Source organism: Heliangelus exortis, chromosome 11 (genome assembly GCF_036169615.1).
Source record: "Heliangelus exortis chromosome 11, bHelExo1.hap1, whole genome shotgun sequence".
Taxonomy (NCBI): Eukaryota; Metazoa; Chordata; class Aves; order Apodiformes; family Trochilidae; genus Heliangelus; species Heliangelus exortis.
In genome coordinates this window covers 19,415,841-19,439,522 of record NC_092432.1, presented here as the reverse complement: position 1 = coordinate 19,439,522, position 23,682 = coordinate 19,415,841, and the positions used below count along the sequence as shown (strand labels likewise).

The 23,682-nt window shown below is 39.2% G+C and overlaps 3 protein-coding genes across 12 annotated transcripts in view; 1 reads left to right on the top strand and 2 right to left on the bottom strand.

Annotated features, from left to right (window-relative positions):
• CCPG1 (cell cycle progression 1) overlaps positions 1-11,725 on the bottom strand; it is a 31,450-nt gene extending 19,725 nt beyond the window's left edge. For all 8 annotated transcript variants that reach the window (XM_071755127.1, XM_071755122.1, XM_071755119.1 and 5 more), the window contains exons 1-5: positions 11,591-11,725; positions 6,800-6,871; positions 1,447-1,561; positions 523-602; positions 128-335 (exon numbers count right to left, since the gene is read on the bottom strand). In XM_071755127.1, the coding sequence (XP_071611228.1) occupies positions 128-335; positions 523-602; positions 1,447-1,561; positions 6,800-6,859 (463 nt within the window). In that variant the 5' untranslated portion in view covers positions 6,860-6,871; positions 11,591-11,725. The remainder of the gene's footprint in view (positions 1-127; positions 336-522; positions 603-1,446; positions 1,562-6,799; positions 6,872-11,590) is intronic.
• PIERCE2 (piercer of microtubule wall 2) lies at positions 11,269-14,720 on the top strand. Of its 3 annotated transcripts, none has more exons than XM_071755143.1 (3): positions 11,782-11,909; positions 12,727-12,818; positions 14,135-14,720. In XM_071755143.1, exon 3 carries the CDS (start codon positions 14,144-14,146, stop codon positions 14,495-14,497), a length of 354 nt encoding a protein of 117 aa, XP_071611244.1. In that variant the 5' UTR covers positions 11,782-11,909; positions 12,727-12,818; positions 14,135-14,143; the 3' UTR covers positions 14,498-14,720. The 3 variants fall into 3 exon arrangements, with proteins under 3 accessions (XP_071611242.1, XP_071611244.1, XP_071611243.1); XM_071755142.1 differs by having other exon boundaries at positions 14,132-14,720; XM_071755141.1 differs by lacking the exon at positions 14,135-14,720 and having other exon boundaries at positions 11,269-11,909; positions 12,727-12,819.
• On the bottom strand, positions 14,584-23,151 carry DNAAF4 (dynein axonemal assembly factor 4). The gene is made up of 9 exons (XM_071755128.1): positions 22,907-23,151; positions 22,198-22,345; positions 21,692-21,825; positions 20,504-20,744; positions 19,775-19,920; positions 19,430-19,539; positions 17,396-17,549; positions 16,115-16,220; positions 14,584-15,689 (listed from the first exon to the last, which is right to left on the bottom strand). Exons 1-9 carry the CDS (start codon positions 23,027-23,029, stop codon positions 15,580-15,582), a joined length of 1,272 nt encoding a protein of 423 aa, XP_071611229.1. The 5' UTR covers positions 23,030-23,151; the 3' UTR covers positions 14,584-15,579.
• Positions 23,152-23,682: the final 531 nt, after the last annotated feature.

The following is a 23,682-nucleotide window of genomic DNA, read 5'->3' as shown; positions in this document are numbered from 1 at the left end:
GGAGACTGCAAATACTTGGACATGTACTCAAGAAGATCTATTTTTACCCTTTTCACATGAAGAAGGTTATTTTATTTTTCCCCCAGACATTTTTGCACACAATTCCTTAGTAATTGATTGTTCTTACCAGTTTCTATGTGGGAAAATGCATACTGACTGCTAGAAGAGGAACCCATGTTAAAATCCTCTGAACTTCGAGCTTCTTCACCATCAGCTGGAGCTTCCTCTTGATTTTGAATTTCCTCTGGTTTTGGAGCTTCAAGAGTAACAATGTCAGAATCATCACTAATAGTTCCAACACAGGATCCATCATCAGGGATTTTTTCTTTATTTTCCTAGGAAATTGGACAACAAATATTATTCTGATATATACAATATAAAGTAATTGTTTTAAATAGCAAGAATTCTTACTGCTTTAAAAAAAGGGGGAAAAAACTGTCTTTATTTTAAGGCCTTCAAAATATTGCATGGCACTGTTAAACAGGCCTTAAAGAAGCTTTTGAACAACATAAGGTAATTTACCTCTGGAACTGTCTGAGTTTCCTCAAAAGCAGAGAGAGTACTATCTACAACTGGTATCTCTCCACCACTGCTGCACTGAGCTGTACCAATAAGAAGAGGAAAGAACAAACAAACACAGGATTAAAACCAGTAACCCCACAATTTATGCCCAGTCCTATACAGTATTAAAATATATACAATTGTGACAGATTGCTATTATCTACTCATACCAGGGAAGGTTTTGTAAAAATACACTAAAACCTCATTTTTATTGTCTCTCCAACATCATATTCCAGTTTGTCCTTATGTTTGTCTCAATGTTTCTACAATGAGAGGTTAGGAATTGGAAAACATGGCTAAAGTTAAACTTAGCAAGTGCACACTGAACCTGTCAAGTCTGTGTTCTCATACTTATATTGATAAATTGAGCATTAAATCTGTGGAAGGCTTTTCATTATATTAGTATGCACCAGACTTCCAACTCAAGAAGTGCTAACACAGTGCCACAATGTTTTTTTCTGATTGTAAAAGCATTGATGGTTCCTACAAAATTGCTCTTATTTGATCAATGACACTATTAAGGAAGGTTTGATATGGTCACTTTCTTTCATCAGTATCACTTCTGCAAACTTCCTTGGAGCAACACCAGTGCATGCTCTTTTAACAGTTCTGAAGTACTGACAAACTGAAAGACATAGTTTAATTAAAAAAAAAAATGTTTAAATAATTTTTTAACAATATTAAATAATTTTTAAATAAAATAATATTTTAAATAATTATTAAAAATATTTTTAAAGTTGATGACTGAATATTTTTTGTAACACTGATGAAGCAAGTACTTTGGCAGAGGCCTACAAAGTATACACACTACCAAAAATATTGGTTTTGTGCCAATGCTACAACAGACACCTATTTTAAGGAACTGCTCCTCTTTTTAAATCTTACCTTGCAAATCAGTTGGTTGCTCCTCTTCTTGCAAAGAAACATATTCTTCTGACACAAACTCCTGGTTATCATTTGTGCTTCCATTTTCTGAAGCCACTGCCTCTATGTCAGAACCCTGGAGTATAAGAATTTGAAATTAATATTACAGTTACCAGGGTTTTCAGAAGTAAAGCAAAAGGAAAATGTTACAAAGAAAACAGAACATTTATAATAAAAACAGAGAAGAATAATAACCTTCCAAACTGAAGATTTTAAGCAAAGAAAAGTAAGAGAAATAACAACTAACTAGGGAGACAACTGTTACTCTGTAATATTTATGTAATATATGAAATATATATGCTTGAAAAAAGGTAGAGGAGGACAATTCTAAGAAAGAAAAAAGTAATTTAGGCATCAATTAACAACTATGCTAAGTATTTCAAACAATTTTATTAGCTTCATTAGACCTATTTCTTAAATAGAATTTAGAGAAACAGATTGACAAAGAAGTTTTGAGTATATGTTCCAATTCTTGCACATATGTCCATGTATTGTATATAAATACACACACACTTCCAAAAAATGGAACTTCAGGAGTATCACCATGAACTCTAATAAGTAGTAGCACCAAAGAAAATAGTATATATTTACTCCATCACAATTCCTGTTATCAAATTTGCATGGCTTTTCTAGTAGTACACCTCTGACACTAGGAAAATAAATATTTATACAACCTCTAAACTGGATTTGTCTTTAATAACTGAGGCTCCTTTCTGGATTAGTCAGCTGCCAGTCAGCAACAACCTCAAAGCAAAACAGGAACTGAAGACAAACAACCCTCAGAGACTGCAGTGCAGTAGAGGTAAGGAATATGGTTCACAATTTTAAATATTTAATCTTTATATATTGTAATTATTTTCTGAAACTGATAGAGCACAAGAAAGGTTATTATAAAGCTAAAACCATGCAAAATGTGACTGAAAAATACTAAGTCACTCTGATCCATAAATAACTTGAGCTGTTTTTGTAAACAGAGAGTTATTTTTGCAACAGCAGGTGTGAAATTACAGTAGTAGTAATACTTCCAGATCAGTTTCCCTAGATGCCTCGTTTCAGGGCTCAAGCAAACATATGTATGGCTTTTGTTTTTAAAAGGAGACTGTGCTTCAGAAATATTAGATACCTCAAAGGGAGTTGCAAAAGACACATTCTACAATCACATTACAAATTTATGTTCTTTTTTATAAGGCTCAAAAAAATGAACTGCCTTAGTACCATGACAAATACTTCAGTGTGGGTTTTTTTTTTCCTTTTGACTACAAAAGTGTCACACTTTTAGCCTCTAATGTTTTGCAGAAATTTGTTGCCCAATGGTAAGTAACTTACTAAAACTGGAGTGAAATCTCAGCAAAGAAAATAGAAAATTATTTAGGTTTTTTGGCTTGGTTAGGTTTTAGGGATAGGTATATAGATTTATTGTGTGAAAACTGTTCTCTCATGTAATAGAACTATTACTTCCATTTTTGAAGTTGTGAAGAATAACTAAAATTTAGTTTGCCCAGGCTCCACAATGAGACAAACACCAGGGATACAGCTTAAAGCAGATTGAAATTTTAGCTAAAATTCCAAGAAATTGGGCTAGCTGAGTCCCAGGTGAGCCACCCTTTTTTAAACACACACAGTCTGCTGTGGATGTCTAAACTCTCTACTTTTCATCATCTGTTACTAGACATCCATCACCTTTCCACTTCAGCAGCAAAGAGCTTGAGAACCAATATTATCTCCTCAATACATTCCTCCTCCTCCAGTCCTACAAAAAATTAGCAAGTTCTTTCTGAGGAGTAGCCCAGTGACACACACCATCACTTCCCTGTTCAGAGCCCATAATACACACAGCTCCAGCTCTCAAGCCAACTGCTGTTCCCTGCCCCCCTTAATTTGATGCCTTTGTAATTGGCAAAATAAATCCAGAAACTGATGCTGTTTTGTCAGCATCAATACAGGTCACAATAATATGTGAGAAAGTAATATTGTACCATACCAAAAAGGTCTAAACTTAGCTCTATCACTTTCTTAAATATCCAAATCATTTCCCCAATGTATACAGTAGTCCACATGCCACCCCTTCCCTGGATAACAAGTGTTATCCAGCCCACTCATTCCACTTTCTTCATGCTCAGATTCAAAGCTGCCTTGTCATGAGCAAGCCAATAATGGGAGCTGTTAAACAGCAGTGTTTTCCCACCCCAAACAGAATTATTTTATTTCTTTTAATCAGGGAAGAGTAAACTGGGAACTGAAAATCTCTACACCACAGATAACTGCTCTGCTTTGGTCAGACAAATTCCTGCCTTGCTATCAACTTGTATGATGTTAATTTATTTAGACTGCATAATACATTTTCAGTTACAGTGTAAAATAACTATCCCAAGTATGAAAATAAAGCCTGCAATTCATGGCTGAGTAACCCAACTGTTGTAGCTAAATCTTTTCACTTTAATGAGAAGTCTAAAGTCCAGCAGCTTGTGCACTCCTGTATCCCACTTGTTCTTGAGGACTGAAGTGAGTGGGTTTTCTGTTTCTCTTTTGGTGACAGGATACCTGACCTGACATCCAACCCAAAACAAATAAAAGAAGTTTTAATCATCTCTTAAACACTGTCCTCCTGCCAAGAGAAATGAAATCATGGACCAACATTTATAAGCCATACCTCTTGCTTTTGAAACTGTATTCAGCTTTCAAAACTTGAGTACAACCACAAGCTTGGGCAGACTTGCCTTTCAAATTACCCAGATTTTTATTATAATCTGCAGATAGGGGAGTGTGAGAGAAGGGGGAACAGGTAATCATCTACACACTACCTCTTCCCATTATTTCCTATTTTCCTCCTGTAAATGAAGTATCTCAAGTTTCCTTGAAAATGTTTAGGGACAGTGAACAAGATGAAACAGACAACCAGTATGTAAGTGTCATTCCAGGAAAATAGTTAAGCCTTTTGCTCTGAGGATTAAGGCTCAATAACTTGCTCAGTTTACAAGGCAATGCTAAATACTTAAAACCAAACAAAAGACCATACTACACCCACATAAAAGTCAAGGTCTGAAGAGATACAAAAATCCTCAGGACTGAAGAAGAAAAGTATACTGGAGGCCTAAACTAACAGGCAGGGACCCTGAGAGCTTCTGAGCAAGGCCTGACTTGTTCACTGCAAGGGGAAAGCAAGATAAAACATTAATCTCATCTAACTTCAAGTTTCTACCTGAGCTAATTGTTGAAGGCACCTTTACAATCACTACAGTCAGTGCAGTCAAATCATTAAATCAAACACTGTGTTAACCTTAGCATAAGAATTACTGCTCTCTAGACTCCACTGACTATTGATTTAATCTATACAATGTAAACTTAGAAACCAACATCAGATTCAGACACCTAACCTGTAGACACCTAGGCAAATCCCATCCCCAAAGACCTTTAATTGTTTTTCTTCCTTTTGCCTCAAGCCTTATTCTACTAGGAATTAAAAAATTACTTTTGTTTTAATAAAGCCATTGTCATTTCACACAACTTGTCAGACATCAGAAGAGAGGAACACCAACAAATTAAAACAGGGCTACACAGACATAATAGTGACTTTACAAATTGCTGTAACCCAAGACTTGATCAAAGAATGAGGGAATTCTAGCATTTAATCCTAAATTAAAGTATGCTTCACTAATTAAGCTGAAGCAGAGATCAAAGATGGACAGAAATGCAACTGTATCCATACAAATTAAACAGAGCTCCACACATCACTGATCAGGTTCTGAAAGGCAAATATTTTGAACTAAGAACAGCTTCTTGCCTTGCACACTCTCCATTAGCTCCTTCCATCTGCTGCCACAGAGATCACCACCACAACATCCTTACACAACAATTAAGCTGCTTTTGTGTATTTCCTTATGGAAGATCCCTCTCCAGTGAGTCTGCCTAATGGAAAAAACATTCTCTTAGCTGCCACCATTATTAGCTCAGTCCTACACTGCCATATGAATTCATCCTCCACAAGGTGCCAACATCCAGGTTATTTCTAAATATTTTATGCCTTATGCTCTCCTGCCTGAACAGCAGGCCAAGGGAACTCAGAATTCCAGCACCAATTGCAAAGAATTTATGCTGGTAGCTGCTCAAAGTACCTGGAAAACACAAACAGAAGTAATTTCAAAACTCAGATTTTCTCACAGAGGATGCCTTAGCATCCTCAAGGTTCTTTCTGGCTGTTACACTTTTCAAAATCTTCCAAGCCAAGTATGGCAGCCCTCACTATATCATCATTTTAAGCTCAGAGAAGGCTACACTTCTTATTTTTGACCTTACAGCACAGATGTGAGGAGAGCTGTCCTGCCCCCCCAGCACCTCCATTTCCCAGTAAACCAACTGAAAAGTTGGCATTGCTTTACTCACTGTAGCTTCATAACATAACCCTCCCCAAGGGATTCCCAACCAGCCTTTGCAACACTGCTGATTTCTGGAGATCCCAGACCCTCTCAACTTCCCACATCAATGCAGAACAGCATTCCACCCCAATAAATGTGCTCAGAAGCAGGCAGGTAAGACCCAGCAAGCCTGTGTGCCATGTTTCCAACCTGAGCATTCTGTAAGCAGAATGAGGCAACACAAAGGTCAGAGGCAGCACATCTCACAGATGTCTTCATGCCAGTCCTCAGACTCCTGAGATCAAAGGCTCAAGTCAAAAAGAGACTGTTCAGTCCCATCAAAATATAATTTGCACGAGCCTTGAAAAGGTCTTCTGCTGATATTCTAGCCACTGAGCACAAACTTGTCTCTATCCTATTATTCATAGTAGGAAAGACAGAATGTAGGGACAGAGGGCTGCTTCTAAAAATGAAGATAGGATCAGCTAAATCTAGTAGTAGAAAACATTTGGAGAAATCATGGAATAATTTCCTCCTGTGTGAGCTATTATTGTTGCTCATTATTCCCATTTTATTTTATTTTTTTTCAGAGGGGAGGGTGGAGGAGGGGGATTTGGAATGAAAAGGATAGAAATATATTAGCAACAGCAGACAAGTTGCATAGAATGCCAGTGCTGGATCAAAAGAGAGAGAATCTCACTAAAACTCTACCAGTTCTACAAAGGAAAATCTTGGAAGAAAAAAAAACTTTATCTAAAGTTAAAAAAAAAATTGTATTGGCCATAGCAAAGAATACACATTTTAAAATTCTAATTTTGTTTTCACACTTATAAACATCTCTTCTATATTCTCTTCTGACATGCAAGATCAGCACAAAACAAAAATTGCAAAGCTGAAATAACATTTTACTGCATATGGGTAGTCTTAAACCAACAGAACTTTATTAGTTTGAGAACAGGTACCTCATGATTGATGACAGTCCAGCCACAAGATGAATCACTGTCACTGGAACTTTCAGACATTTTGAAAGCACACTGCAAGTAAAAGTAGATTTTTTTAAAACATGTGAGATATGCAATTTCAGTGCTCTCTTGGAAAAAAAATAAAGAAAACAGAAGAAGCACAATCATGATGCCACAGAACACTACACTAACTCAGAAATTCTTATTCCAGAAAAAAAAAAAGTGATACAGAATAGAAGTTCTGAAAGAAAACACAATATTTTGGACATATTTCCTATTATCTATTTTATACTTGAAGCAAATACAGCTTTGCTAGGTACATGCCTCTTTTAGCCAGCCAAAAGCTCTTAAACTAATTAAAACACAAATACACAAGGCTAGCCAACAAATCAATTCAATTTAAAATTTGTCTGTAGCATCATCATGTAAGACATGTTTGTGTAGCTGAAGTAATTTCTGAATTATTACATGCACATGAACTACAGCTTATTAAAAAAACATCTGTTTTTGGAGAAGACACAGATTTGGATCTTTTTTAACTAATTCACTCTAACTACTGGGCAAAAAAAAAGTTTCATGTTTCTTTCACTCCTTTTGAGTACTCTTAAAAATACTGATTCTGGAGTAAATTGAGAGAGTGCCTGAAGAGTATAAAAACAAAATGGAAAAAAGTAAAAATTTTACTTGTTACAATACTAATGAATCAATTCAGGACTTATTTTCAGAAGAGAGCTGTCTGGCTGCAACTGACAATTAAATTTTTTCTCCTATACCAGCAATACAGAGTAATATGAATGTGTAGCAATAAAGTTCTTAACTAACACAAAGATATGAAAAAGAAACTGGACACATTTCTTGTTCCTTAAAATAAAATCATACCAAGTTGTTAAATAAAATACTACCAGCTTATCTTGGGGGAAAAAATTGCCCAAAATTGAATAATTTCCAATCAACTGTGTTATGTTATTCAGCCAATGTAATGAAATATATTAAAAAAAAAAAAAAAAAAGGTTCAAAAAATGCTATCAATGTCACTGTCACTTTATAGAGAAGCAGAGAGCTCTGAGAACTTCAGGCTTCTGCCTTATTTCCCACACTTCTTTCTCCTGATAAGAACACAGAAATAAAAATCACCTGCTTGTTTACATTTACTGACTGTACTTTATCACTCCTGCCTTTACACCCAAGTTGTTAATGCAGAAAATATGCACAGACCTTGAATATATAAATGCCAGTGTGACTAGAAATCTGTCCAACAAAATGTAAAAACTCTAATCCCGTTTAGATTTCTTTAAAAAATAAACATTTGTTTCACATTTCTGCATTATGGTAGATATTATACGTTTTTCTAATACAATACTTTTTCCTCACCAACTCTGACTAATGTATTTGGGGTTCCTCTATAAAAAAGGCAATGGTGACAATCATAATCAGAGTTTGAAAAGCAGAAATATTCACTAACAATAAATTCAAGGATCAAATTTGCAGAGAAGCCTGATTTTCATTTATAATAAAGTCCTGCTTTGACTTTTTCTTTTCCTTAGCTGTTTTTCTTCCTTTATTAGTGCTTTTCATAAGATCTCATTCAAGAAATAGCAGGCAATATTTTGTTTTCAGCTGGTTGGTTTGGTTTTTTTTTTTTTTTGGTTGGTTGGTTGGTTGGTTGGGTTTTTTGTTTGTTTGTCTGTTTTTAAAATCATACTGTGTTCAACCAGACTTTTTTTCATTTTTTTAACCATACTTCTTCAACTGCCAAAATAACAAATGCCCAAATGGCAAAGCCTGCATTCCAGAGTTCTCATGATACAGAAGTATCTGCTTGCTGTCATTGAAATATTTTTAATTTGACCAGTCATTCAGTAGCAGCATTCCTTTCAGGACAGTAACTACCAGCACCAGAACTTGCCACCTACCAGAAACACCACTGCCTGTATTGAAAAAACCCTATCAGTGGGCTGAAAATATCTTTTAAGAACTCTCTTCAGCACAAAACCAAACATTCTCATCTAATTATTCTACAGTTCAGTGAATAAAGCAATCAAGAGTAGCAGATTTTATTGTAAATGAAAACCAAGCACTTTGGGTAACTTCAAAAAACACAGTTTGGAGCAAAAAAACCCAGTACAGAGAGCTACTCAGACCTTATAGAGACCCTGAGCTCCACTGTGGAAGAAATTCAGGCTCTGGTTTCATGACGTGGCCCTTCCAGTTTTAGTGAATTTCAATACTATGTGAAAAATAATGATGTCCCACAATGCAAATACCTTAATAGACAAAAAATAATTATTTTTTTTTTTAAATTCTACTGATCCTAGTGACCTTACAGATTTTAAAAGGGCAAGTTTTAACAGCTGGACACTGTAACATCTGCCCTCCTCTGTCTAACTCAGCATTTCATCAGGGGCCCTGACTGACAGCAGAAATACTCCTGTGCTCTCTCCCTCTCTATCCAGATCACAGACTGACAGGTAATTGAATAAATTGCCTAAAACCAATTCTAACAAATACATAAGCATGGCCTCAGGCTCCACCAGCACTAAACATCTGTCTTCCCTTCCCAAACAAAAGCTTCAGGATCTAACTATGTGGGGGTTTTGGCACAACCAAAGTATTTTTAAAAAAAGAAACATAGGAACAAGCAGACAAACTCATCATTTTCTATTACTTGCTGCCTTGATAAAGAGCAACTGAGTTAAATGTGATTTCTCTTGTATTCAACCAGAATTTTATATTAATAGTGCATACTTAACAGCATGCGAGTGGATCCATCTCAAAAAAAGTTTTTAATATCAAGAAAAATAATGGAAAAAAAAAAAAGAATAACTAAAATCATTGAGGCTGACAGGTAGACCTGCTAAATTAATTAAAATGAAGAGACAGATGGCATGACATCAGACTGAAGGGCACCTCTAGTGTTGCTGTATCCCTACAAGCACATTCAGCAAACATCCACGTATAAAATAGTTACCAAAACTTAAAGCATTTTATTACCTATACATCATTAGCTCTAAAAGAGCAAAATAGCCTAAAAGCCTGTAATAATAAAATACCTAGGTACAGGTATTCCTAAACCTTAATCATCCACTAAACAGCTGATTTCTGCAAAAGATTAATAACACCCACACAGTGATAACTGGACCTCAAGTCCAGATCCAGTCCCTTAAATGAACTGAAACAAGTCAGACTAATATGAGCCCAACAAAAAACAGACCTACCCACAAAACCTTCACCAGCTTGTACTCTCCACTACCAAATAAAAAAGACCCACTAAGAACCAGTATGCTTCTCCTACCAGCCCAAAGGTGCTGGATGCAGTTGGCATCATCTTCCTGAATTCAAGCTATTTTAAAAATGTGGCTTTGGGCAGGAATTAAATGGCCATGAAGTCCAAAAACTTCCTAACCAATCAAGATGATGCTAATGCACTTTTGTCCAATAACAGCAGAGGTAACTGGAGGATTTAACACAGAATTCCACATTTCCCATATGTCAGCCCAGACTGAAAAAAAGAAAACTAAACTCCCCACACACAGCTTCAGTGGTTTGGCTTCTCACTAAATACCTTCATTGCCAATATTAAAAAAAAAAAAAAAATTAAAAAAAAATTAAAAAAAAAAAAATTACACTTCTCCTATACTCTAGTTTAAACTACAAAGTTGATTCTAGATCCAAAAACATCTGAGCAAAATGTATCTAGACAAAATAAATATTCATTATATTCAGAGCAGGTGGGGCAGGCAGGGTATCAGAAGTGTGAACAATTTTCCTAACCTCAGTGAAGTGCAAACCAGAAGCCTAAGGTGTAAGAGTTTACAGCCACATGTACTGTTGATAACGTAATGACAAGTTAACCTGTAGTTAAATAAGTATGACATAACATATCCTGTTTAGACAGTGGGAGGGAGGATAAATACCAGTCTCAGAAGGAATAACCATTCCAGCCCAAACAAACAACTAAGTTGTTTCATCTTTAAGAGGATTTTCTAGACTAAAAAAAAAAAAAAAAAATCAAACAAATAAACAAACAAATTTTTTTAAAAAAGCCCAAACTTCAGCAGGTGTCAACAAGAAAATACGAATAACATGGGGCCGATAGGAATCGGTGTTCTCCACAGTTTGCTGCGCTGTCATTCCAAGTGAAAACCCACAGCTCTTTTACACAGCAGCTTCTTTGTTGCACAGCAGAAAGAAAAAACACAAAACCACGTTACAGTGGCGTTATGCTCGAGTGTTTTTATGCAAGTTTCATTATTTCTCTCTCCCCCAAAGGTTTTCACGAGTATATTCAGCAACCCCGCAGGACTACTCCCTTGCTATGGTTTCCAGCAGGAGAAACGAGGGTCCTGGAAGCCTCCCCGGCCCCGCACCCGCTCAGCTCTCACAGGTGTCACTCTACCGCACCTGACACAACAAGCGGCGCGGGGCCGGAGCAGTTAAAGCAACACCACCACCATTTATGAAACCGAACACCTCTCACCAGCCGGAGAACCACCAGCAGATGATGAAAGAGAAGGAAGTTGGCAACCGGCAGTGCCCAGGGCCAGGGCGATGGCCGGCACGGCGGGGCGCGCAGCCCAAGGCGCCCGCTCGGCTCCCGCAGAGGCGCGGAGCCCCGGTTTCTCGCTCCCTGACACCAAACAGCGGCTGCCCCGGCCCCAGCGCCCCCGGGGGCTTCACCGCGCTCCGGGCAGCCCCTCCGCGCCGCGGGGCCGCCGCTCTCCTCAGGAGACTGCGCGGCGAGGCCAGGCCGGAAGGCGCCAACCCACGCCCCGGCCCGGTCCCACCGCCTACCTGAGCGCGGCCCCGAGCGGGGCCCGGCACGGACGAGAAACCACCGCTGCTGCTGCCGCCGGTGACGCCGTCAAAAACAACACCGACCCGCCCGGGCCGGCGCCTGCGCGGCGGCGGCTCCCGCAGCACCCTGGCCAGGGTAGTCCGCCCCCAGCCGCCGCCTCTCAGCCCGCCCGCTCCGCGAACTACAGTACCCGGCATGCACCGCGGCGAGAGGCCTGCCCCGCCCCGCCGGTCCCCGGGGTTCCCGCCGCTATGGCAACGCCGCGCCGCCGAGCTCGGGCCCAGCGGCTGCGGTGCCCCGGGACGGCGGCAGCGGGTAGGGCCGGGGTCCGTCTGAGACAGGGGTGGCCTGGCGGGACCACGGAGGGAGGGAGAGAGGGAGGGAGGGACGAGGGCATGGGGGTGGGCCTCCGGGCCGCCCGGTAAGGGTGTTCGGCCCCGGGAGGGCACGTACCTTGCAGGGAGTGCTTTGGAGGTGGTGTCACAGGGTAACCAGGCAAAGGGACAGCCAGCTCTGAAGGGACACGTCCCGTGACACGCGAATAGTGCCCAAACTAAGGGAAAGAACCATCGACGCAAAACCAAACCAAAAAAAACCAAACCAAACCAAACAAACCCTCAAACATTGTAGAAAACCCGCGGAGGCTTAAGGACAACACGTAGTCACCACTATGGTTAAAGTGAACTCGTCTATTAACAACTCACACTCGCCTTATATAGAACCCTTGTTTATATAACGATATCTTGCAGGTGGCTATATCTTGGCCACAAATCCTGTTCTCACAGAACTTCTGCTGGCTACATCGTTATCCTGTTATTCTTCTTTTCTGCTGCCAGCTCCCTTATCTTTCTCCCATAGCTCATCTTTCAGTAACCTTGCAACTGGACCTCAAGGCTCTTAGCTTACCCTAGCTAAAGCTAAATAGTCAGGATTGCTCACATGTCTGTTTTCTTCCAGACAGTTTCCCAACAAAACATAAAGCCCCAACACCAAAAAAACCAACCAACCAACCAACCAACCAACCAACCAAGAGTGCAGTATGTGGACTGGGAATATTTGATCCTTCTAGTCTTGGACAGGGGGAAAAACAGTGATGTCTGTGAATTAACTGATTTGCAAAGTCTCCCCCCAGCACAGCGTTGGACTGAAGCCTGAGGCCGTGCTGGTTCCGGAGAAGCTGCCTGACCCAGAGCCACCGGCAGCAGAGCCGGTCCGGCTGTGCAGGTAGGGCTGGTCCTCCACCACCCACCCTCACCCCAGCTCAGCCCTGGACAAAGGATCACAGAATCACAGAATCCTAGAATTGGCTGGGTTGGAAGGGACCTCAGAGCTCATCAAGTCCAACCCTTGATCCACTCCCCCCCGTGGTTCCCAGCCCATGGCACTGAGTGCCACATCCAGGCTCTTTTGAAATATCTCCAGGGATGGAGAATCCACCCCTTCCCTGGGCAGCCCATTCCAATGGCTGAGCACCCTCTCCAGAAAGAAATTCTTTCTACTGTCCAACCTAAACCTCCCCTGGCACAACTTGAGACCTCTTGTGCCCTCTTGTCTTGCTGAGAGTTGCCTGGGAAAAGAGCCCAACCCCCCCCTGGCTCCAACCTCCTTTCAGGGAGTTGGAGAGAGTGATGAGGTCTCCCCTGAGCCTCCTCTTCTCCAGCCTCAACACCCCCAGCTCCCTCAGCCTCTCCTCATAGGATCTGTGCTCCAGTCCCTTCACCAGCTTCACCTTCATTGAGGCCTCAACAGTGCTCCAGTACGGGTGATAAAATTTAAAGGCAGACAACAGGCCTCATTAATAAATAAAGGCAAAATCAGAATTTATTATGTGAATTTTATCTAAGTTAGCAACTTCAGTGTTGTCCTTATGATGAGGAAGCAATGAAAAAAGTTTTGTTGCACCTCTGAAGAACAGCAGGTGTTGAGCAGCTTCCTCAGGCAAAATAAAGGCAGCAGCTTGCTCAGTGCAGTTTTACTGCGTGCTTCTCAATACAGCTCTAGACCACTGCCCATTAACATACTAAAATGTATCTGTCATATGTTAATTCATTCCCTACAGAATTAAAAAAAACAAAAAGAAAAGTGCATGCATGTGAACAAGAGCAAGAAAGCATTTGGAAGTTTGTTTAGAGCTCTATTTCACATACATGTTTCTATATGTTAGAAAGGAAAAGGCAAAACCAAAACAAAGCATCAACCAAGCCTCACTATATTCTTCCTCTCCCTCCTTATTTTTATTATCTTCATACTAATTATTTCTGCCACATATATTAAGATATTTTCTATGTGAAAGATTATCACTAATGTAGAAACTGATGCAAATTCCAATTTTTGCTGTACTTCATAGTCAACAAGTCTATTTGTCACTTTCCACAGTTTACTAAATAAGGTCAAATGTCAGCAGTGTTCAGTTCCTCACTCCCCACCATGTTTCAATATATGTCTTGAGCAACATTTGCTCTGACCACAAACATTTAACAACTTTGAAATGCTTTGCCCTGTTATTTAAAAGACTGAATTAAAATCCATCTCCTCAGTAGGGAAAGAAGATGACTTCTGCTGAGAAACTGCCATCAAGTCTGAACACTGAGCAAAACCCATCTCCTCACCTGCCCCCCTGTGCAAATCCTGGCAATCCGGTGTTTTCCTGCATGCTGGACCCCAAAACACTGATAACTGATGCTTCTTGGACAAAGCCTCAGGTTTTACTGTTTAAAACAACTTCAAGTGAATATGGTTCTATACCACCTATCTTACAGATGGTACCCTGCAGGTATTACCCACCAGATAATGCCTTTTCAAAACACAGACTCAAATGTGGGTTGTATCAGGAGAGTTGTTTAAACACTGCCATTGACAGAAGCAGAGTGTATGACAACCCTAATTTCCAGAACACTCTATAAAAATGTGTCTCCACCTGTTTGTCACCTAGATTAGACACTTAGCTTTAAGAAAACAAATCTGATTTCCTTCAGTCATTGTAGAAATGCTGTCAATATCGGATTTATTTTTGTTCTGCTGGTTTGAGCAAGACGTATCAAAAAGGATGTAATATGTTTGATGATACAATTTTCTCAGTCAGACCAAAGCCCATAAAAATAAAACCTTTGAAACTGGTATCATAAATGTGGAATTCTTAATTTTATAGAAAGAGTTAAGTGCAGGAGACATTGGCCTGAAGGTTTATTTGTTTTAATTAAGGTATTTTCTGCTTTTAAAACTTAGGGTCAGTGTCCATATTTCTATTTCTCTAGACACTAATATCAACCTAATGCATATGACTTCAGTGTGGTGTACACACTGTCAGCTCAGGTATTGGAAGTCAGAAGTTTAAAATCCATTTGTTTCCAATATAATCAGACTAAACAGGCAGATGTTGTTCATGCCACCAAGCACATCTGCCTCCCTAACCTTTAAAGAGGGCACTATTTCTATTTCATAGCAGTAGAAAAAGGTGCTTGTCTACAGCAAGTGGAGCTGCAACAAAGCACAACAACACAAATAGCCTACACAGATGTATACAGATTGCTCTGATAGTCTCTGGAACCAAAACAGAAAAATGATTTTTACAAATCAGGAATATGTAACACACAACTGTTTCAAATTTTGGTGGTGAACAGAAAGATAAGAAGTTAACAGGTGTCGACTATATGGAGCTACTGAAGTTGTTTGAAAACCCATTGTCTAGATTCAGTAGATATTTTCAGACAAATATTTCACTTAGCTATGACCAACTTTAAATCAAGTACCAAAAGCATGTTTTCATATTTAGCCTATCAGTATTTCACAGAAAGCAAAAATGTATTCCTATATGCAAATTCAGATATCCAAACTTTTACCAATCCTGTAGGTGTTCTGAGTGAAATGGAAGAATATCTTGTTAACAATATACTGCAGAAATCTCAGATTCCTTCTCATGCCCTGAAGAGGCCTTCCTGTCAAAAAGTTCCTTTTTTAAATATATATATATATGTCTACATATGTACTAAGAATCTTGGATTGTTCCTTGAATTAGGTGTCGAATCTTTTCAGCATCCTTTTCTATAGTCTTATTTTTAGGATCAATCTTGAGAGCTGCTTCATAATCCTGGAGACCTAATAGAATACATTAATAAGAATGTCACTCAGTAACACAAGAGCATCCTCTTTAACAAATAACTGGAAGTAACTGCTCTCTACTCAAATGCACAAAGTATTGATCTGGAATTTTGCTATTGAGCAAGAGTGAATCAGAATGACATAAGGTTTTATTTTTGTCAGTAAAGAAATTTATATTTTGTTTCTATTATTTTACAAAGCATTTTAGTGGAAACAGTGTGCTACATAATCATTTTTAGGTACTGAAACATGAAAACAGAGCCTCTTCACTGACATACACACACATATATGTATATATGTGTGTGTGTGTGTGTGTGTGTGCATCTGGGGAGTGTTCAGAAGTGTTCTGAGAACAGCTAAACAGAATTCCTTGGATGTCACTATAAATCCATGTGCATTTTTTAAAAGAATCAAGGTCTCACCTTCAGTATATAATTCCAGCTGACAAAATGCTGTTCCTCGCCTTACATGTGCTTTTACTCGAGCATTCTCATTATCAGGAACTGGTGGTGTTAGCAGTTCTAGTGCCTTTACAAATTAAGAATTAAAAATATTACATATATATTATGTTATAAAACATCCAAAATGTTACATCCAAAATCTTTAGAGGTAGATTTTCCACAGTTTTTTTTTTTTTTTTCCTCATTTACACGCTCTTACCTAATTACTAGTAATATACAGTAACATAATTACTAAAATAAGTAAAACCAGAAGATAACTATTCAAATTTAACCATGTGATCTGTGCATCTAGTCATTAAGATTTGTATCTTCCTCCCCCCAGTGTGCTTAATCCAGTTTCACTGCCATAGCTAAAAACTGATAAATACTACATTACGTGCTTAATATAGTCAAATAATGTATTCTATTTTAATAGATATAAACAACATCATATAAATATAATATCATATAATATCATAATATCATATAAAATATATATAAAAATAAAATATTAATATATATATATATATAAAAATAAACATATAAAATATAAAATAATATCATATAAACAATAATACTAGAAGGGCTGGACCAGATGATCCTTGAGGTCCCTTCCAACCTAATTCTGATTCTATGATGTTTCATAGCATGCAAAAAGAAAAAAAAAAATATATATATATATACATATATATATATATGCAGCCCCAAAGAAGCACATGTGTTGTAGAAGTAGTTACAAGGAAAAAAAAACAAATTTCAAGCCTCAGGTACTTATTAGTTCAAATGGCTGCTAAATCATTGAGATGTCACAGCCCTTTTTTAAAATGGCTGGTGTGTTAGGTGCTTTTTCAAGGCATCCTTCTCATCAATGCAGTCTTTTTTTTTTTCAACATAATATAGAAGGTATCTGTGTGTATTTATTGTTTCATGCTGAAAGCTGTCTCTTTTTTTAAGTCTATATATTGCTACAATATTTCAACCTGTAAAGAAACATGTAGTGAGTTAACATACATACTTTGTCCCAAATGTGTGGAAGCAAGGCTTGGGTTGGTATTGGTTGTTGTTTTTGTTTTAAATTTCTGGAAGTACATTCATCAATCACTACCAAATTTTAGTACTTTGCCATGGCTTTGTTCTATCAATTTCTAAATTTAAAACTTTTGAATTGCATTAATATTTACCAATCTACTTGTGATTGTTACATCAGAGTAACAAGTCACAATCAAGTACAAGATGACAGTCTGAGAACCTAAATATTTATACCTTGGAGGAATCTTCAATAGCTTTGTGTAGATTTCTCAGTTTCAGGTGGCAAGCAGCACGATTCAGGTACAGCAGGGGAAGCTTATTGTTCAGCCTCACTGCCAGGTTGTATGCATTTACAGCTGCCAGATAGTTTCCTGTTGCAAACATTTTGCTAATTATGAAACAAAAAGTCAAACATACACTTTAAGCAAGGTGACAAGTCACAAAATAAGCACCTACTTATTGTTAACAATTAATTTTCAAATATTGGGGGTTTTAGCAGCTTTTCCTTGCGGATTCCCTTTTCTAACCTTCTCTGAGAACTGAATTTCAGTCAAATTTGATGCTGATGATACAGCACACAGACACCCAACAAAAATAGTCACTACTCAAAACCAATGAAGAACAGTAAGAAGTGGACACATCTATGCAGACACAGGACTAATTTGAAAGGTATGTATCTGGTTAAGCCTTTCTGTATAACATAGCTATATAAACATATCAATATTTTAATCAAACTTCTGATGTTTTTTTGAGACAGATATTTAACGTCTCAGTAAAAAGTACAAATGAAAGAAATACACCCAGGTATAACACTGCACTGACTTAACTGTCCTCATGGAAGAACATGCTTTGTGTGCAAGCAACAATTCTGTCCATTATGAGCATCAGCAATTGCATCTCATGACTATCAGACTCAAACCCTGTCCTGGTTTGGGCCAGGATAAAGGTGATTTTCTGTCTTGTACTTTTGCTTTCAGCTCAGTCTCTTGTAAGTAGTTGCACTTGCTGAAATTAACAGCAAGTTTCTCAGACAGTGTGTGCTTCTAGGACTGGTAACACTTGATGTTTAGAGTTACTGCTGGAGACTGGTGTGCAGAGCCAAGGACACTGCTCAGCTCTGAGGAAAACTTTTACCCTCCAGGAGGATAAAGAGGTCCCACCTGCAGCCTCCTTTGGGGAGGAACAGACAAGACAGATGCCAGAATTGACCAAACAGAGGATTCCATCCCATACACCTCATACTCAGGATAAATTTGAGGGATCACGAGGGCCAAGCCAGATTTCCTGCTTCCAGCTTCCAGCTGCCTGCCCTTCCTGCTTTTCCTGCTTCCCTTCCTTCACCCGGCATCCTGGAAGGATTCCATCCCTTCCTCTGCCTGTGCTCCTGATCCATTCCAGCCCATATCTGTGTGTTCCTGCCTCCAGTTCCCAACTGCTGCTGACTCCAGGAGTCCAGCCTGGACTTTCCCAGAGCTGCCCTGCAGCCTCGGGGGTGACGTGAGAGCTATTGGGGGAAAGGGGGAGGAACGTGGGATCCATTTTCCTGTATATTTGTATATATTTAGTAATTTCTCCTATTTATCATTACTGTTTCATTAAAGTCGTGTAGTTTAGTTTCCAACCCATCAGTCTCTCTCCCTTATTCTCTCTCCTTTCTTATCAGGGAGGAGAGAGAGAGATTAATAGAGAGTGTCTGTTACTTGGTTTAATTGCCGGGCCAGGGTTAAACCCTGACAAACCCCATGAACTGTCAATAAATTCTCTGCTTCATAGACATTCACCATCTGTGTCTGGGATAAACAGAAAATACCAAAACTAGACAGACACACATTATATAACTAATATTTCATTTTAAATACACCTTCAAATAAATACACCTTCAAATAAATACACCTTCAAATAAGTACACCTTCAAATAAGTACACCTTCAAATAAGTACACCTTCAAATAAGTACACCTTCAAATAAATTCACCTTCAAATAAGTACACCTTCAAATAAATACACCTTCAAATAAATACACCTTCAAATAAATACACCTTCAAATAAATACACCTTCAAATAAATACACCTTCAAATAAATACACCTTCAAATAAATACACCTTCAAATAAATACACCTTCAAATAAATACACCTTCAAATAAATATATCTTCAAATAAATATATCTTCAAATAAATACACCTTCAAATAAATACACCTTCAAATAAATACACCTTCAAATAAATACACCTTCAAATAAATACACCTTCGATGGTATATTCAACTTACTTTCCTTTGTCCTTTAACCAATCTGGATTCCTCTCCTCTTCTTTTAAGTCTTCCAGCTCAGACAAATCAGCATTTATTGTTCTTCGAGCTTCTGCTTGTTTACGTAGCCACTGCAAACACACAATGTGCAAGCATTCCTTTTGAAGGAGAATTCAAATCCAAAACAGGATTTTCCTTTTGTCTCTTCTGTCACTCCTTCCCGTCACACAGGCAGGAGAACTGCACAGGTAACATTCCTTGGCACACACCACATTTTTGTCAACTTACTGAATACACTGTGAACCATTCCATTTCTGCCTTGGAAGCCAGCAGAAGGATCATGCTAAACCAGAGAGCAATCCTTACCTCCTCCTCTTCTGCAACCCGAGATTCTCGCAGAGCTGTAGGAAAAACTCGGGCTGTGAAGCTGATTTTAATTGTAGCAGCAGGTCGAGGAGCTGGTAACTGTTCTTCTAGCAGATTTTCTGAAAAGATACTAGAGGAGCCATGACCTAGGAAAGAAATTGTCTGGAAATTAAAAATTAATCGAAAGATATTTTTCTGGTTTTCTACCAAAGTCCAAAGTACACTTCAGTTAGAAATTCTCCACATTAAAACTGAACTTCTAAATAGCTTAAGAAAGGTTCAGACTTGTTCTGCTGAAGGGAAAGTTCAATAAAATGTTTGTTCTTAATGTAGTATGCCATACACTAACTGGCTACATTATCTATCACAAATGAACCTAAACTCCTCTTATACCACTCTCTGTCACATTATTCTCTGACAGGACAACAGCAAAAGCTAAAACTAACCTTACCAAAACAAAGAAAAATTAAGTATTTTCTGTTGGCTGAGTTCCCTGAATTGTCTCTCTGTTAGGCCAAGACACGGGCTAGAGAAAGTGAAAGGAGAAGGCTTAAAAGAGGGCTAAGAATTCACATGCTTTAGCTCAATAAATTGCCTAAAGACACCAAAATAACTGCAAACCAAAATAATTAGTTCAGTGTGGTGGAAACAATGATAAACACTGTATTAGAAACATTTAGGAATCAAGTTGTACCCACAGTTTACACAACTACACTCCAATAATACAACCTTTACTTGGTTTGACTCTGGTCTTGGAAGTTCCTTCATTAGGAATCCTACTTTTGTTCATATTTTCTGTTTTCTTCTCATTTAATTGCTCTACTTCTTTAGTGGATTCCTCTTCTTTTTGTACCCTCTTCTGTTGACCAGCATTTTTTTGCTGTTTTTCCCACAACTCCAGCTCCTCAGTGACCTTCTGCCTCTCCTTCTCTTTCAGATCTTCAATTCTTTTCCTTTCTGCTTCTTCCAGCTGTTTGGGTGATAAATCTGTCAGATATGCAACATCTCCTAACAGTAAGATGAGTAATAGTTACCATTATTTTCCCAGTTTCATACCCCAAGCACAGTGTCATCATTAATGTGATCATGCAGAGTTATGAAAGATGCTTAAAAATGACTGGGAAAGTAAAAGTTTCTGATTAGTTCTTAAAAGTCCTATCTTTTAACCACTTTACTACCACTACCAAGATATGATCCAGAAATAAGGTTTAATTATTCAAAAGAAGATCTCTGCAATATAAAGAAATGTAAAGTATACAGTTTTATTTTAATACACTATTTATTACTTCTCTTTGAGATTATGACATGAGCAGAATAGGTGCAATGTTGTTACTAAAAAAGTCACTAACTGCAGTCAATTTTGTTCCAAATTGCACATGCAGTCTCAAAATATCATTGTTCTTTTAAAAATCCTTTTAAACACAAATGAAATGACCAGACTTTTTATGTACATCAAAACTTTTAAGAAAATAATGTAGCAGAAAATACACATAAATGATCCACACAAACAAAAGGCAATGAACAGCAAGTTTGATATAAAGTATAATAATAAGAAAATAGGATATTTTTTTTTATAATCAGTATTTTTTACAGTGCCAAATGACTTAAACACCTGAGCTGGTGCAAAGGACACAAAAGATTATGGTCCTGCCACATAATTGTAGTTTTCTTTCAGCTGACAAAAATCTGAATATTACTAGCAGGAAATGGCAACTTCTAAGTACTAATTCTTTATCATTTTCACACCTGGTAACAGGTATGTTTTAAGTACAAAGAAACAGCAATGTTCTTCACCACTAAAATAAAAATTATTACTTTTCATATTTTTAAGGTACATGTTAACTAAGCAGCTGCCAGATTAGCTGGCACACTGCTTACACACTGCTTACACTCTTGCAGAGTTCCTTCTAAGCTTACCTTCATTGTGGCCTCCAAGGCATATTTTTTGTGTTCCTGTCTTGTAACTTTTTTTGCTTCTGTTTCCTCTCTTGCCTTTTCTTGGGCTTTTAAAACAGCATTCTCTCTTAGATATTGCAGTTTCTCCTTGTTAGCTTAAAAAGAAAAAAAAAAAAAGACAAGCTAATTTAGACCCAAAGTTCTACAGTTATGTATCATATTCATAAAATCAGGAGTCCTTTTGTTACTTTGGGAAAACACAACACATTTCAAATTCCACAAATCAGTCTCTATCAAGCCCACCTTCTAAAAAGTAAAAATGAGGATTTGCTAACACACAAAATATAATTTTTACAGGAAACATCATTTTCTTTCGTGAGTACTAGAGTCAGTATATGTTATTTGTTTACATAGACTTTCTATTTTTAGCAATGAACATGTTTAATTTAGCAGATAGCAGGGGGCAGAAGTTTCACATTGTTTATTACAGTTTGCAAACTTTTGGCACAGTCTGGGAGAGAACTTACCATTTGCTATAGTCAGGGAATCCCACATGGCCACTTCTTTTTTATACAAAGTGAAGAAAATGATCCCATTTCCAATCTTTGCTGTGCTATTTGTGTCATCAATAGGAGCATATAAAATGGCTTCAAATAAAAAGGGAGGGATGCTTACCTATAAAAATATAATTAATGTTTACTAATAGTTACAATTTTTTATTGAATCTCACATATTCAAAATACTCAGTACAAGGATACAGTAAACATCATTAACACAGCTACTGATGAAACTAATTTGCTTAATATGCAGTATGGAGGTTACGTTTTATTAAACCAGATAAAAGAGATCGAAAAAGTTGGTTCTTCAGCAGGGGAGTAGAAGCCACGGACCTCAAATGTAGAATTATTATTCATAATTTAAGCAGATGTGTAAGAATCTATGAGAGAAACGGCAGCTGGCACCTATTGAGTAGCAGGATCAGTAGGATAAGTAGGAACTTATCTCCTATGGAACAGGTATTTCACACCCTGCAGCATACAAAGGGATATTACATCTTAGACATTATAAAACATTATCAGCTTGGCAGCGCTGCCAAGCTCTACGAAGCGTTTGCTTTTTGACGGAGCTATCAAGTAACGCCAAGCCACAAGCCCTGGGCGCAACCCAGCGCTCAAGGCGGCGACACAGCGCGGCAGAAGCGCCGTGAGACGAGCGAGGGATGCGCGGCCTCCCCACCTTCAGGTACTGATCGCTGCAGAAGATGTTGGCGGGGGTGGCCCGGAGGCCTCGCAGCGGCAGCGAGAGGTACACGGCGGAGGGGCTCTGCCGCCAGCTGTGCTCCCGCAGCCACACCGGCATGGCGGGGCCGTTGCTAGGGGCTCTCCGCGGCCGTTGCTAGGGGCGGGGCAGCATCCGGTGCTCTCCGGGACCGCTTCCGCCCCGCCGCTGCCCCCGGAAGGTGCTGGCAGCCCCGGCCCCCGGCATCAGCCAGTGCCGCCCGGCGGAGACGGGGCGCGGCGCAGCCCGGGAGCCGCAGTACCCCTGGAGAGGGGCGTTCTGAAGGTGCTGGGCCCGGACGGACCCTCGCCGGCACCGCCGTTCTGCAGCCGAGTCCCCGGAACCCCACGGTTCAGTCATCCCCTCGGGGAACGCCCCGCGGCAGCCCGGCCCTGCCCGGAGCCCAGCGCTCACCCCGCCCGCCTTAGCGGGGAGCGGGAATCCCAGGTAGCGAGGGGGTGCTCTTTACCCAAGTCCTGAAGACAGCACAAACCACCTCAGAGCGGCCCCGGGGCGCGGGCAAACGCGCGGTTCTTCTCCCTTTCCACACCTCAGAACCCGGCTGAGAGAGAATCCTGGGGCTGGTGCCGGCCACTGACCCCCCGAGACCCAGCGAAAGGGAAGGGCTGGGCTGGTTTCCATCACTCACACCAAAGCGGAGCAGGAATGAAAGCAGCTCTTTTGTTCAAAGACGTTTCCAAAAAGAGACAAAGTGCCTTTAGTTTGAGAACTTC